The sequence below is a fragment of the Chrysemys picta genome, chromosome 2, assembly GCF_011386835.1.
Source record: "Chrysemys picta bellii isolate R12L10 chromosome 2, ASM1138683v2, whole genome shotgun sequence".
In the NCBI taxonomy this organism is placed as follows: Eukaryota; Metazoa; Chordata; order Testudines; family Emydidae; genus Chrysemys; species Chrysemys picta.
The window spans coordinates 4888076-4903902 of NC_088792.1; the positions used below are offsets into that span (position 1 = coordinate 4888076).

The 15827-nt window shown below is 45.9% G+C and overlaps 2 protein-coding genes across 13 annotated transcripts in view; both read left to right on the top strand.

Moving 5' to 3' along the window:
* The window catches only part of ELP6 (elongator acetyltransferase complex subunit 6), a 39907-nt gene extending 36723 nt beyond the window's left edge, over positions 1–3184 (top strand). For both annotated transcript variants that reach the window (XM_065582521.1, XM_065582522.1), the window contains one exon: positions 831–3184. In XM_065582521.1, coding sequence (XP_065438593.1) covers positions 831–959 — 129 coding nt within the window. In that variant the 3' untranslated portion in view covers positions 960–3184. The remainder of the gene's footprint in view (positions 1–830) is intronic.
* Positions 3185–6737: 3553 nt separating this feature from the next.
* Positions 6738–15827, top strand: part of SCAP (SREBF chaperone) — a 105467-nt gene continuing 96377 nt past the window's right edge. The window contains exons 1-3 of one of the 11 annotated variants that reach the window (XM_065582511.1): positions 6758–6886; positions 7403–7655; positions 9698–9841. Coding sequence is in view for 1 of the 11 variants with exons in the window: in XM_065582508.1 (XP_065438580.1) it covers positions 8164–8168; positions 9698–9841 (149 nt within the window). In the remaining 10 variants the exon portion in view is untranslated. Of the gene's footprint in view, positions 6887–7046; positions 7667–8018; positions 8169–9697; positions 9842–10314; positions 11769–15827 lie in introns of those variants that run through there. The other 10 variants (XM_065582510.1, XM_065582512.1, XM_065582519.1 and 7 more) reach the window with 10 other exon arrangements.

Here is a 15827-nt window from a genome sequence, read left to right on the forward strand (position 1 = left end):
AAATGGGATTTTAAGCCCCCTGCGTAGCTCCTGATGCAGGCACCAGTCTGGCCCCAGCATAATTCAGAGCAGTCTTAGGGCTAACTTATATCCTGCTGCCCCCAGCAGCCAAGGATGCTAGAGTACTGTGGCATTGTAATTACATTCCCTTTCCTCAGCCGCACCTCCTGGGGGCTTCCAGTGAGGATGACCGAGACACTGCACCGGCTCTCTGCCACATGGGGATTCTCCCTATGTTGGGGGAATCAGTGTAGTGGTACAAAGCACTACGGAGTGGTGCGAAGCAGCTAGCAGGGTTAGGATCTGGCCTGTGGACTTTGCAAATGGCAGAAGTATGAAGTGAAGTCCATGTTTTTGTGAATCTAGTGCTGAGGAAAGGGGCTGGACAGACAGCCCTGAAGACTGAAGTTCTTTACATAGAAGAGCTACAGCACAGACTGCGCTAGTGCAAGCTTGTGCCCTGACACCAAGGTGATGGGTGTGCTATAAATACGGAGAAGCTTCTCCAAACGCCCATTCAGTCGGTCTCACCCATGACCTGGCTGGATCCCCTCTAGGGGGGGAGAGAGCACTTCAGTCTTGAGGGCCCGTTTGCTGCCTGGCCTCTCTGCCAAGGCTGCCACCGAGAAAGAGGTTTAGTGCTTGTTAAGATGGCTGCACAGGGCTTTCCAAAATGGCAGTGTCGAATCCTCCAGCCAGGTCAGTTGCGGATGTTAAAGGTATTTTAACACAAACACCACATCACCTGCTCAGGCCTTTCCCTTGGAGGGAGGATGCTGGGATTGCAGCCACAAGGAAGCAGCTTCTCACTCTTTCCCTTTCCTTTGCAGTTAAAGATCATTCAGAAGGGGTCATCCGAGCTGAAAGCAGAGAAGAATCTCCTCCGAATCTACCAGTATAAAATTCAGGACAAGAATGTCACATTTTTTGCCAGAGGGATGTCAGCAGCTGTGTTGTGAATTCCAAGGCACAATTCAGCACAGGACCTGAGGCCAAGGGGAGAGTAGTGCTTGGTACCTGGGGAAAAACAGGAGATGCCAGCAATACAGCCTGGGTATTTTTTTAGCACTTTCCACGACCAATCCAGTAAATGTGATGTGAGCAGAATTTGCATTGGCACTAAGTGGCATTTAAAATCCAAACCTGCAGTGAACTCTGTGCAGGTGGAGGGATCTGCATGAACAGATCGGGGCCTAAATCAGTTCCCCTCCCTTTACTGTCCAGCAGCATTCCACTGTAATATACAAAAGGTTCGAATTGCAAAGAAGAGCAAAATGTAATGAATTTTAAATATAATTAACAAACAGGCAGCTGCCATCTTGATAGTCTGATATAGCTTATTATTGTTCATTTATTTGAAAGAAAGTAGGCCTAGTCCATCAAGATTGCAGTTCCGTTGTGCTAGGCACTGTACAAATAGTGAGACAGTACCTGCCCTGAAATGCTTAAGAACATAAGAACGGCCATACTGGGTCCATCTAGCCCAGTATCCTGCCTACCGACAGTGACCAATGCCAGGTGTCCCAGAAGGAATAAACAGAACAGGTAATCATCAGGTGATCCATTCCCTGTTGTCCATTCCCAGCTTCTGGCAAACAGAGGCTAGGGACACCATCCTGGCTAATAGCCATTAACGGACCTATCCTCCATGAATTTATCTAGTTCTTTCTTGAACCCTGTTATAGTCTTAGCCTTCACAACATCCTCTGGCAAAGAGTTCCACAGATTAATTGTGCGTTGTGTGAAGAAACAGTTCCTTTTGTTTGTTTTAAGCCTGCTGCCTATTAATTTCATTTAGTGACCCTTAGTTCTTGTGTTATGAAGAGGAGTAAATAACACTTCCCTATTTATTTCTCCATACCAGTTATGATTTTGTAGACCTCTATCATATCCCCCCTTAGTCGTCTCTTTTCCAAGCTGAAAAGTCCCAGTCTTATTAATCTCTCCTCATACAGAAGCCGTTCCATACCCCGAATCATTTTTATTGCCCTTTTTTAACCTTTTCAGATTCCTTTATCTTTTTTGAAATGGGGCGACCACATCTGCACGCAGTATTCAAGATATGATCACATCACGGATTTATATAGCAGCAATATATTTTCTGTCTTATTATCTGTCCCTTTCTTAATTTATTCCAATTAGACAAGACAGAAGGTAGGAGTCAGTGCTGGCACTGGAAAAGCCTGGCAATGAAAGTTTCAAAATTCTAGAACTTATTTTAAACTGGGTTAAGATTTGGTTTAATCATTGAAACATACCAAATGAGACAGCAGCTACAGGTGATCTGCACAGGGGAAAAATAGCCCGGTGCTTCTTTTCTGACTCTGTGTCTGTAGAAGGCCTGAAAGGGCTTTATGATTTTTTTTCCCCTTCTTTATTCAAGAAATACAGATCCCACCCTTTGTTTGTCTTGTCTATTTAGAGTGCAACCTCTAGAGGGCATCTCTCTTGCTGTGTATTATGCACAGAGCCTAGCACAATGCATGTTCAGTCCCAGTTGGCACATGGAATACAGTCCGTTACTGACAATTGTGATATACTAGCAGCTTCAAATCTGTGTGTCTGAGAAAACCCTATTGGGAGATCAGAATCAGAGTTTAATTTAAAAAAAAATTACATGCATTAAGTGACAAGTATTGTTACTCAGCTGAGCTTTTTCTGGAGACTTCCATCTTTGCGGCGATGGGAAGGAGCTTAAATAAGAAGCTTCAGGGTGAGAGGGAGAAAAGTTGGCACTCTCATCAGGCTCTGGCCAGATTTCTTCAGGTGACCTGGATGTTTCTGCTAAATGACCAGAAGTGAAAGAGTTAACTTTGTGGTAGTTTGAATCTTCTTCATTGAGCTTCAAAGTTACTATTGCACTGAGATGAAAGGAGGGAGGGGCGAAGGTCACACTTCTGGTTAAATCTCTCAACTTAGTTCACCTTAATGAAGGTGCAAATTAGGTACCTTTTAGTTCACACTAGCAGGATCTACATGGGCAGTTACAGTGCAACGCTTTAGTGTGTACTGCAGTGCACGCCCCTGCAGTCTGCATTGTGGGGCTGTGTGGACAAGCCCTCAGTCTCTCTTTGCTGTCTTAGGTAGAGCACTGCAATGGGTCACAGTTGGAAGATTTTCTTTGCAGCCAGATGGGCTAGAATTGGAATTTTATTTTTAAATAAAATCTTGAAACCTACACGAATGGATGTGGTCACCAGAGATGTGCTGGTATAGCATGCCACAGTATACTGTACCATCTCAATATGGGCCATGCATCAGTGCAGTCCATGGTCAAAATTATATCACACCCAACATAAGTAAATTATAGGGCTAGGATATGAGTTTAAAAGCCATCCAGCAGGCATGTAAAAAACCCAAAGTATGACTTGTACCTGAGCAGGGGCGTAGGAATTCTTGTCTTGGTGGGCCCATCAAGATAATGGGAATGTTCTCCTTTGAATACTAAATGATGATATTTTGCTGTTCAGTTTGACCTTTATCTCCAGCCTCCTTAATTGGCTGAGTTTGCGAGGCCCTGCACTCAGCTTGATGGTATTTCTAGGATATAACATGATAACTTTTTGAACACTGTATCCAATCAATTCCAAATGGTCAGGGAATGTTCTAGATCTCAATGGGTCGGACCATGAACCCCCAGAACAATGAGTTCCCAGGTCCTTAAAGGAGCCATGTCTCAGAATTTGTTTTTCACTGGAAATGTTCCCATTAACTGGAAGCCATAGTACTTGCAGCCAGGCCTCCTCAAGCCTTGATTTTGAAAGGCTGGGCTAGGTCAGTATTTGGATGGGAAACCTCTAGGGAAATGCAGATCGTGTTGAGTCAGGAGGTGGCACTCTTCCGAATCAGCCCTAAACCAGTGTTGCAGCTAGGGTGGCCACTCACACATCCCCAGAGTATTGGACACTTCAGTACTTCTGGGAGCAGCATGGGCCTGCCCCCTCTTGTGTGACCCCCAACTCCATCCGTGTGACCTCACATGCATGGTGTGTGCAGGGTCACCCTGGTGGGGATGGGGTGTCATGCTCTTCACAGTGGTGTCCCCTGTCCACGGTACCGGACAAAAGCACATCCAGTTTTGCCTCAGTACTGGAGAGGGGGAAATCATTTAAAAACTGGACATATAGCCTGCCTAGTCGCAGCACTGGGGTCCTGTGTGTGCTGCTGGAAGTGTTGTCTTTCAAGTCCTGATCACATGTGGTGGTGAAAGATCCCACATATCTTTTTGCAACAATAGGAGTTTTAATTAACCCCAGTCTTGACCACAGGTTAACTTGGGTAAGGGTAATTGCATTCCCCCTGGAATTTCAATTGAATAATGACATTTGAAGTATGTCTACAAAAATGACAAGTATTTAAAACAAGACATTATTGAAAGAACTTGCTAGCAGTGGCAAACATGTAGATGCTACATCCCCAGATTAGGGGAACTCCCTGAGCGAAGGCATAAAATAATTTAAGCGACAGAAAACTGCAGGCTACAGAGGTTAGTGCTGTGTATAATGTGGAATTTTTTAGCCTCAGCTGAGGAGATGGGAAAAAATGTGCCTCAAAAGTAGAGCATTGGAGAGGTACATGGTACCTTTTCGATTCCATCTTTTTCCTCCGATTTGCCCTTCTTTGCTTCAATCTTCTTTCCTCTGCTTCTCTCTCCTCCACCATTCCTTGGCCTTCCTTTTCTTCCCTGTGACTAACACCATCCTTTCATTGTCTCTGTTCATTGTCTTGGGCAGGAAGGGCCCTTTGTTTTCCATGGGTGGCTCATACAGGGCTTCTGCTGCTGCCTCTTTGAGATGTTCTTATGGGTCTTGCATGACCTAAGTTATCTGCTGTTGGCTGAACTCCAACCCGCTCACTCCAGTGGCACCAAATTTGTACAGAAAATATGTACTTTTAAAAACAGGTCCAAAGACAGTTAGTTAGATTGCAAGAAACTGGCAATGTTTCCTATTTCCTGACAGATCATTGGGCAGCTGCACTTTGCACTGACCTCCTGCACAGAGTCCTGGGAGGTCATGATGACCCTGACATAGTTGCATTGTGCTACAGCAGACCTGAACTATGAGCTGGTTACTTGCAGGCACCATGTGCGAGTCTGACCTACTGCTTGTCTCTCACAACTGTAACCTCATCTCTCAGAATGACCTCCGCAGTGTGAGAGGACTAGTCAGACCCTGCCTCCATTAGATGAGTTCCAGCTAAGGCCCTACTCATGCATACATTTACACACACACAAGATCAGGGGTCTGAGAAAGTCCCTTCATTCCATCTTGCTGCCTTCCCTGCATGAAACTAGCTTCCCTCCATGGAGTAGCAGTAGCTACTGACATCCCCTGGAGCTGGATGGGGCATTTCCTGGAGCTATCCTTGGGCAGACAGCTCCATAGCAAGTCATAGTGGGAAGGCTGTCTTTACAACCATGAGGCTCTGGAAACATTTTCTCTTTTTTTTATGATAGTTTAAATTCTGCAGAATCTAACATGGACACTGTAGCATCACTGTGTTCCCCCCTTGCCCAGACTCTACCTTACCTGCCCATAGCTGACAATAATGGCAAATTGAAAACCCTCATATTTCTCTTGGTGCTGACCCGGTCCCCTTTCTGATTTCTCTGACAGCAGTGGGAGAAACACTGAAATGTGTGTGTGTGTGTGTATATATATATATATATATATTTAAAATTAGGAAAATAATATTCCCCTAGATAATATACGTGACATTATTTATTATTGCTGCTAGTGGGAATGCTTCTGTTCCTCCTAGCTTGTATTTAGCCTCCCCTTAGTGCCCACACCCATAGCACCTGTGGCTGCAACACTACTTGCACGGACTGAAAGCCCGGAGGCCATCCTGTGAGACTTAGAACATCTTGAGGTTAGCATTGACCTAGTCCCTGACAGCATATGGGGTATTGCTATGTGTTGACCTAAGGTGGCCTGGCATGGATCCTTGGACTATGGCCCAACTCAACCAGCTGGTGCAGCATGGCATGATGAGCTGTCCTGACCTGGTCTCCGTACCTGTCATGATAGGGTACTGCACCACATCCTCACCTGATTTGTGACATCAGATTCGCACAGCGCCATGTGGTAGCCTTCATATTATGGGAATGCGAGTAACTCAGCCCTGGTGCTGCATGGCTTACCTTCCTGGTCCTGTCACTGCATGGTTTCCAGCTCTCAGTGCCCCATGGTTTCCCATCCCTGATTGCACTGCCACCTCAGCCCATCCCTGTTCCTGGTGCCACCCTGCATCCCAACCTGTCGCTGACCCCAGTGCCATCGGCCACCTGCCCCTGCTGCCATGTGCCGTCCTATCCCCGGTGCCGTGTGGTGTCCTGTCCGCCATACTGCATGGTATCCTCTGAGCCTGGTGTGGCCCCTGGCCCCTGTGTGACCCCTGTGCCATGGGGCATCCTGTCTCTGTTTGCAGTCAGAGGTTGTCCCTTGCCTGTTCCTAACCTGGCTACAGCAGCATCCAGACCCCAGCTGGGGTTCTAGCCTGGCCCTATTGCCTCCACACATCCCCCGCTAGGCAGTGCCCAGCCAGGGCCTGTCTTGGCCCACAGCCGCCAGCCTGCCCGCCGGGCACTGCCTGGGGCGCCGAGCCCCCGCCCTCCCCTTTCCGCCTCCGCGCGCAGCGGGCGGCGCAGCTCCAGGCATCCCACGCAGGGACGCGAGCAGCCTCAGCGAAGCGCCGCGCCTGGAGGGAGGGAGGGGCGGGGTTATGTCCGGAGGGGGCGTGGCCGGGACAGGAGGAGGGGCCCAGCCACCCTCCCTGCGCGCGTGGGCGCGGCTCGGCGTCAGGGGGAGAGGGGAAAGGTCAGAGGTGAGGCGCTAGCCCGGGCTGGGAGCCGAGCGGCGCGAGACCCGCCCCCCCCCGTAAGGTGAGAGACGCGCGCGCGCTTCACCCCCCCCCCCACTTTTTCAGGCCGCGGCGCGAGGCCGGCGCCCGCCCACCCCCCGGGCTCTGGCACGTGGGGCCCGGAGGAGCGGGGGGAGCCCCCTAGCCGTAGGGGGTCCGTTGAAACGGGGGCACCGCTAGCGGGGGAGGGGCAGGTCGGGCCGCGCCCCCGAGTCCCCAGTCCCCAGTCCCCGGCCAGGGCGGGTGGCGCTACCGTGGGTCACCGCCTCCCGCGGGGCGCCGGGTAAAACACACGGGGATCGTAGGGAGACCCCCGCTTCCCACGGGCCGGGCCAGCCATGCCCACCCCCACCCCCACCCCCGAGGAGGGTGTGTTTGTTTGGGCTGCCCTGGAACCAGTGGGAGGAGACGGATCTCGCCCCCTCCCTCTGTCCCTGCGCCCAGGAGCCTTCGGCTCGGATGCAGGAGGCTGGTGCCGGGGAGGTTTTTTTTTGAGTCGGATTCTTGCTTCAGGTTGCCCCTGTTTCTGGTCCCAAAGTCTCCCACCTCAGGAGAGGAGCAGCCGCCTGGAGAGTTGTACAGACCGTAGCTAAAGGGCCTGTCCCGTGAAGGAGTTAAATCATAAGCAAAGAGGGGAGGGGGCATGAAGCAGCCCAGGGAAGAGAGGACAGAGAAGCATCCTGCTAACCTGCCCTGTGGTGGAGAGAGATCAGAAGGCTTCTCTGGACCTTAAGAATGGCCGAGGAAAAGGCTCACTGGCCCACAGGAGCCGGATTTTGAAGAGAGAAGAGGCAAGTACTAGGTATGGGGCGAGGGAAGAGGTTCAGTCACCTGGGTTAGTTTATAGCAGTTTCTAAAAAGTAAAACTTGGGGGGAAACCTCCTTCACCTGCGTCAAATGGAAGTTAGGTATGTTGAGGAGCCTCTGCTCTGCCTGCCTGCAGGAAGAGGGGATGGGAAGGGAGCATGGGAAACTGAGCATCCCGCTGTTCATTCCTCTAGTGAGCAGGGAGTGGTGACTCTGAGCCATTCCTCCTTTCGCAGGAGGCGTGGGTGGGGAAGGCATGGGGGATAAATAGACTCTAAGCGAGGACAGGTGAGAGAGAGAAAACGCAGAGAAGGTAGGAAGAGACCACATGGTGGTCTGGGAGTGGAAATAGGAGGATGGAGGGGGAGAGAGATGAAGTTAATTACAGACACTGAAAGCCAAGAAATAGATGCAATCTGATCAATGAAAGGAAAGAAAAGAGAGAGAGTAACATGCAGTTAGGAAGGGAAAGAAGGTCTAATAAAGTCAGACATGAAGTAAGTTACTCAGTTAAGTAGACTTGATTGACAAGTGAGAAGTATTTGATTATCACATTAAGCGAGCAAAACTTTATACTCCATTGCTTTTGGGTGAGGTGGTGTGGTGGCACTGGGCTATTTCACTCTGGCTAGTAGTTCTAGCCTTTCAGCTTGTAAGTGCTAGATTAGTGATTTTCAACAGGTGGTCTGTGGACCACTGGGGGTCCACAAACTATGATTTCCAAAAGGGTCTGCACCTCCATTTGAAAATTTTTAGGGGTCTCCAAATGAAAAAAGGTTGAAAACCACTGGGTTAGAGAAACTGTTTCAAGCTCTGCAAAAGAGGAGGAGGGTGGCTTCTGGAAGGAATAGGGAGGCAGAGAAGCTGTTTGAAGACTGTGGCCAGGTCTGCACTACAGACCTATCGTGGTATAACTACATCACCAGGGGTGTGAAAAATCCACACCCCCTGACCGATGTAGTTATACAGACCTAACCCCCTGTGTGGACAGTGCTGTGTCAGCGTACCCACAGCCTCTTGGGGAGGTGGATTAACTATGCCAATGGGAGAAGCTCTCCTGTCATAGTAGTGTCTTCACTGAAGTGACACAGCTGCAGCGCAGCATGTGGAAAAAAAGCCCTGAGGTGATGTGGTTGTGTGTGTCTGTGCATAGTGAGTAGAAATAGTTGGGCCTTTACTGGGAGTTGAACTTTGGGAGGAGAAGCTGCACCACTTGATGCCTTTTCCCAAAATCTCTGGATGCAACTTCCATTTATTTCTAGAAGGTTTTAAAATGCAGAGGAGCTTCCTCTTTGCACTTATCTTGCCTCTTTATTATAAGTCCTTTTGAGAAGCCAATGACTTCCATAGCAACACACAAATACAATTAGATTAGGGTTACTATTGTGTGATGTAGCAGGTGGGTCAGTTGGTGTATTCTTTTAAAAAGGGAACATCTGTTAGGGTTTATTTGTCTTGTTAGATCTAAACCATGCTGAAAGTCCCGTTCTGTTAGTCTCTGACTCCCTTCACAAGAATATTTAGCTTTCAGTGGTTAATTGGAATGGCTGAGATTAACTCGGCTCCATATCTTGAACTACAACATTTCAGTCTAGCAGGATGCTTATTTTTTACCTTTCCAAATATGTGGCTTCAATAATCTAATGCACTAAAATTATAGAAGGGCAAAATACAATCAGGTTGGCTTTAGAAACGTGAAAGTGTGTCCTGATATTCATAGTCAATGCATCTGGTCAACTTAAATCTTTACTGTAAACAATTATTGGAATAATTTTTGAATGTTCCTTTTGTTGAACTGGACATGCCCAGTGTCAAACTTTTCATGAAACTGCAGAGAAAAATAAATGACTTGATCAAAAGGCTAGAGAAGAGTGACAGTCTTTGTTATGACCTAAAGATGTATAGCTTGTTTAAGGGGTGGGGTACACTGAAAACTATTGGCATAGGTATGTCTCAGAGTGGGAAAAATCCACACTCCTGAGAGAGATGGCTATGCCGACCTGACGCTCAGTGTTGACAATGCTAGGTCAACGGAAGAATTCTGTCGAGCCAGCTACTGCCTGTCAGGGAGATGGATTGGCTACAGTGACAAGAGAACCCCTCTTGAATTGTGGACACCGGAACTGGACTCAGTACTCCTGCAGCGGTGGCACCAGCGCCAAATACAGAGGTAAAATAAGCTCTCTGCTCCTACGCTGCTCCCCGTTTAAGCATCCCAGGATTGCATGAATTCTTTTGGCATCAGCGTCCTGTTAGGAGCTCATGTTCAGCTGATTATCCACCACGACCCCCAAATCTTTTTCCAGAGTCACTGCTTTGCAGGATAGTGTCCTCCATCCTGTAAGGATGGCTGGCATTCTTTGTTTGTAGATATACACCAGGGGTAGGCAACCTATGGCATGCGTGCCGAAGGTGGCACGCAAGCTGATTTTCAGTGGCGCTCACGCTGCCCGGGTCCTGGACACTGGTCCGGGGGGCTCTGCATTTTAATTTAATTTTAATGAAGCTTCTTAAACATTTTAAAAACCGTATTTATTTTACATACAACAACAGTTTAGTTATATATTATAGACTTATAGAAAGAGACCTTCTAAAAACAGTAACATGTATTACTGGCATGTGAAACCTTAAATTCGAGTGATTAAATGAAGACTCGGCACACCACTTCTGAAAAGTTGCCGACCCTTGATATACACATTTACATTTAGCCATATTAAAAACATGTATTGGTTGCTTACACCCAGTTTATCAAGTGATCCAGATCACTCTGAACCAGTGACCTGTCCTCTTCATTATGTACCACTCCCCCAATTTTTGTGTTATTTGCAAATGTTATCAGTGATGACTTTGTCTGCTTCAGGTCATTGATAAAAACAGTAAATGGCACAGCGCCAACAGCTGATCCTTGTGGGACCCCACTGGAAAACACATCCGCTCAGTGATGATTCCCCATTTACAATTGCATGTTGAGATCTATCAGTTAGCCAGTTTTTAATCTATTTAGTGTGTTGCATTAAATGTCTGCATATTATAGACATGCAGATTAATTACAGCATAAGGGGATGCAGCTCAAAGAAATTGTGAATAGGGTGACCAAAGGAAAACTTAGGTTGAATATTCAGAAACCTTTTTACAGTGAAATCTCTGGCCTTCCTGCCTTTTCACTCTTCTGTCCTGACCAACACATGGCTGTGAAAATCCTATTCCTTGCCTGCTGCTTTCACTGTGTCCAACCCCTTTCCAAATGCCATCACTGTCTTCCTCCCACCTGTCTCACATTCAAGCTCCTTCTTTGTCTTTAAACCACTACCTACCCAACTTGTCTTCCATCTGCCACCTTGCTCTCTTCTCATTCCACCCTTTCATCTCCTCATTGAAAGCAAAGAAAATAAGTTGTTAGATCTGGTGCAGGGTCTCTGAGGGGGCAGCTGTGGGGGATTCTTCAGTAATGCAGCTCTGTGGCTTATGAGCCGTAGAAGCCCCTCTAGCTCAGAATCTGCAATGATTCTTGCTCATCTGAAGAGTCCAAATCAAAGAAGAAAAAGCAACAGAGTGGGACTGTGTACTGTGTTGAGTGTTCAGTGATTCTTTGATGCCAGCCCTGAAGTTGGGGCAACTGCTCCCTTTTACATAACTCTTGCCAGTGTTCGTCTTGCATAATCAGTGTCTCTTGACAAGGAGCAACAAGAGTTCTGCTTCTGGGACCGTGGGCTTCATTGTGAGGGAGTAGGCAGCCTCTGGGTGTGGGAAGGGGAGAGGAGTTGCATTTCTTCTTTGGCAGTGGTTAAATTAATCTTGCATGGACCATTGTGACAAAGATGCCTGGGGAATAATCGGTGTCTTGTTCTCAACAGCAACAGTCTCAAAGTCAGACTAGTTATGTAACAAAGTTGCTTTAGGAGGTGTTTCACCAGTGGAAGGAGAGACTTGAGTAGTGGCTTGCTGCTCTCAAAAATCAAATGTCTAATCTGTAATTCTTTTTATATGATTACCGCATCGTTCAGAATTAAAATAGAGGATCATCTGCTCCTGCAAGGTGCTGGCTTCAGCAGGAGTTCTGAGCTTCTAGTGCCCTGTGTATTCAGGCCTGTGAAAAGGTATTTTTGTAATCTAGTCTGTGTGAAAGTAATCCATTGCTATTGTGAGTCACCTCACAGAGATACCTGCATTTCAGTGGAGTGTGAAATAACTCAGTATGTCTGTACAATTGCTTAGTAAGTTTGTAGAGTGCATTGAAATTCCATTTTGTTGAAAAGTGCTGTTTAAATGAAAGTTCATTGTTATAATATGTTTTTAAAAATTTTTTAGTGTTTGAATGCCAGGTGGCTTGAGGTAATATTACAGTGAAATCAATGTTGAAGGCTAACTTTTTACTTAGTGGGCTAAGAGGTCAGAAGTACGCTCAGCTTCTCTTTTCCTTCCAACACAGCACATTGCTCTTTCTCTGAGGAGAGCACCTGTTAGTTGTAAGTTTCAGCTCTGACACACAAGAGTGACGAAATGTATGTGATTGAAATAACTTTGCAAGTCTAATGCCTTGCCTACGCTTAAAAGGATTTGTCAGTAGAGCTATTATCAGTAAACTCCCCTAGTGGAGATGCGACTTATACTGGCAAATGAGTTCTTTTTGTTCCTATAGCTTATTACGTGCCAGTTCTCTGAAGAGAGTAAGTTATACTAGCAAAAGGACTTTCTTGTTGATATAACTGCATCTGTACACTAGGGCTTTTGCTGGTATGGCTCTGTCATGGGGGTGACTTTATTTTTCCACACTTCTAACCAAAATAGCTATGCTACCAAAACTTTTAAATGTACCTCAGGCTGAAGTACATGAGTTGTACTGGGTCCAGCTAATGGAAATATGTTACTTAAGACAGCAAAAGGTGCTTTTTTCCTGCATTGCATGATAGAGGGATTTTAGAAACCCTAGGTGCTTTTCCTATAAACTTGAGAAGGCTCTTCGGATTCAAAACCATGATATTACACAGCCCTGAAAAACATAAGGCAAAATATATAGAACAGTTGGTTGAAGGGGTCATATACTCTAATAACTAGAGGACTGGCTCTTGGTTTTAACTCTGCTGGGCTTGATGTGTGACCTTGAGCAAATCACAGTCTCTTTCCAGGTTCCCATCTATGAAGTTGAGGCTTGGTTAGTGTTGGAAAAGTGTTCACTTCTACAGCACCTTTCATCTGAGGAACTGAAAGTGGGATTAGTAGTAATACCTGGTGTCTGAGTGTGTGCATGTTCTTGTTCTAACAACCACCAACTTGGGCTGGCTTTCTCACAAAAATTTTTGAATCCTTTTAAGTTTCCAGCATATTCGACAAGGCAAACCACACAACTGAAAGGCTAAGGTATGAATAAGCTCCTAGGATATTCCACTCAGTACCAACCCAGAACATCACCAGAGATGACTCGTGAAATGGTGTGCTTAGGCAGAAAACAAAAATGTTGGTGGCACAAAACCTGATCCAGCACACACAGACTTCCTGTAGGGCTCTGCTGCTGTACGTACAGAACTAAAGATCGTCTATCCCTCCTCCATCAAAACCATAAAATAGTGGCCAGCGGAGTTGTTCTGCATAGCAAACCAATGAATTAATCCAGATGGCCTAAATCAGTCATTGGATCCAAGCACTGGCTGCTGTGACGAGCTTTCATCCTACTCTGAAGAAAAGCCCTTCTGAATACAAGAGGAATTGGTCAAGGCATAAAACTCAGAAATGGACCAGCTCAAATTAATTGCTCGATTACCTCTGAAAGGGTTAGCTCCTGTCTCACTGTAATAGCTGTTGTAAATATTTGATCTGGTACCTGTGAAATAGGTGTCACTCCTGGCTGGTAAAAGCCCATGGAAAATTGTGCTTGCCACTAACAGAAATTACCATTTCCTCCCGAAAAATTAACATGCCAACTTCCTTTAAAAATGTAATAGTCCACCTGATCCTCAGAAAGCCACCACTGGATGCAGAAGACCTCTCCAACCCACCACTTCTAAGCAAAATCAAGAGGAGCCTCCTATTATGATGGGAGGGAGAAAACTGAGAAGTGTGGTAAGGACTTTGCTGTGCAGATCTAGTTTACCTGAGAAGTGCTTTGACAATTCACTGCAGTGTCTATGTAGCCCCAAGACTGAGCTACTGATCTAGAGATGAGAAGTGCCGTAGCAATTTCCTGCATCATCACTTCCCCCTCCAGTAGAACGTATTTGAGTGTTGCATAAACCCTCTTTCCCTTTCTCCACCAAAAAAAAAATTGCCCTTGGAAAATGGAAAAAAACAAATGAAATATGGCTGTTCTCTTCTGTCATGGCGAAATCCCCCTTAGCAAGGCTGCAGCCATAGAAAATATTGTGTTCAAAAGTGTACACAAGGCCACTTCTAGGAAGGAGCATGACATGCAGAAATGATTCGTGGCCCAGAGATTCTCCCCTCTGTTTTGTTGTTGTTTGGTTTGGTTTGAAACCAGAGGGCAATAAATACCACAGTTTGTTCCATTTTATCTTGCTTCCTCCTGCATCAGGGATTCGTCCTTCGTAATGAAAGGAGCCATGTGCTCAGGATAAAGATACAGAGGCAGTGCCAAACTTTTACCCGAAACTGGACATAGAAGTAAACAGATGACAGTGCAGTTGGGGAATTACTTATTTAAGAGCCAAGTGAATCTCTTCTGGGTCCACTGTGCATATGTAACTGATGTGTATTTATATTAGTTACAATAAAAAACGTCTTTATGCTGACAGTGTTATCCAAAGATTTCAGAAAGAGTGGGGAGGTAAATATTATCCCTGTGCATACAGGTGGGGAAATGACTTGCTGAAGGTCAGAGTGAGGCCGTGTCAGAGCAGGGAATGAAAGCTCAGGTCTTGTGCTTTAACCACTAGATTGCATTGCTGCTTTGGCTAGTGGGGCAACACGCAGGTCCTCCAACAACCGAGATGTCTCATTGTTTCCTTATGCTCCCTTGTCTCTCTATCTACCTGTTGTCTCTCGTCTTGTATTTATGTTGTAAGCTCTTTAGGGCAAAGACTGTCTTTGTGTGTGTGAGTTTGCATAGCACCTAACATGATGGGGCCCTGGTCCATGTTTGGGGTCCCTGGGCACTGGTGCAATACAGACAATAAATTATATGGGTGCCTCAGCTCTATTGCAGCCGATCATTTTTCCTGTTTGTTGAAGACCATGTGGGGAAGGGACATAAGACACTTTTTAAAACTAGAGGGAGAATATGCAGTGCTCTGTTTTAGCATCATAATTGGTGTGCAAAAGTGTGTGCATTGGTTTTGGGTGGGTTTGTAATTCTCTCACATCTGTTGTGGTGGATGTGCTAAATTGTATTTCCTGCCTTCAGTGAATTTGTGTATATGTGTGAACGGATGTAGGGGGTAGAGGTGATGGTGGAAATGTTACCTGACCTATCTATCCCCAGCCTAAAAGTACTTCTCAGTCAGAAATACATGTTGGTCTTCCTTCATTGGTCTCATTTATCAAAGGTCTTGGCAAACTGAAGAGAGTTACTGTCTTATTTAATAATGCTCAAAAGTATGTTAGGTGCTTCATGGTACAAATAGAAAGATATGCTCAGAAGCTTACTACTGAAGTGTTAAACTGGAAGTCATGGGGTGAGAGGGAACATGAGAAGATGATGAAATTTAGCTTCGGTTGGTGTACATTATTTGTAGACTATAAATAACTGAGAGGAGCAACCAATGATCCGGGGACTGGAGGGATTGATTGACACTGGAAAGAGCTAAAATGGTATAACTTGGTGAAACTATATCCAAGAGGGGGATAGAAACCTATAAAGTGGTGGTGTATATTGAGGGGATGGAGTTTAGTTAAGGCCTACAACAGGATAAATAGCAATAATAATACTTGGCACTTCTAATCCCTACAGATTATTTTTCATGGAGATATATTTTAAACTTTTTAAACTGGAAAAAAATACATTTGCAGGACAGTGTGTATTGCTTTGGCATTTTGGGGTGTAATTGGAGCTGTATACTTAAACTGTGGTGATGTTTTCTTGCATCCAGGATACAGTTTTTGCTTGACTTGACTACCATAGCTGGAATTTGGAAAGAACTTTCCCTCCCTGCCCACAAGGGCATGTTAATGAGTTTCTTGTTTTTTTTTTTTTTTTAATGCTTTCC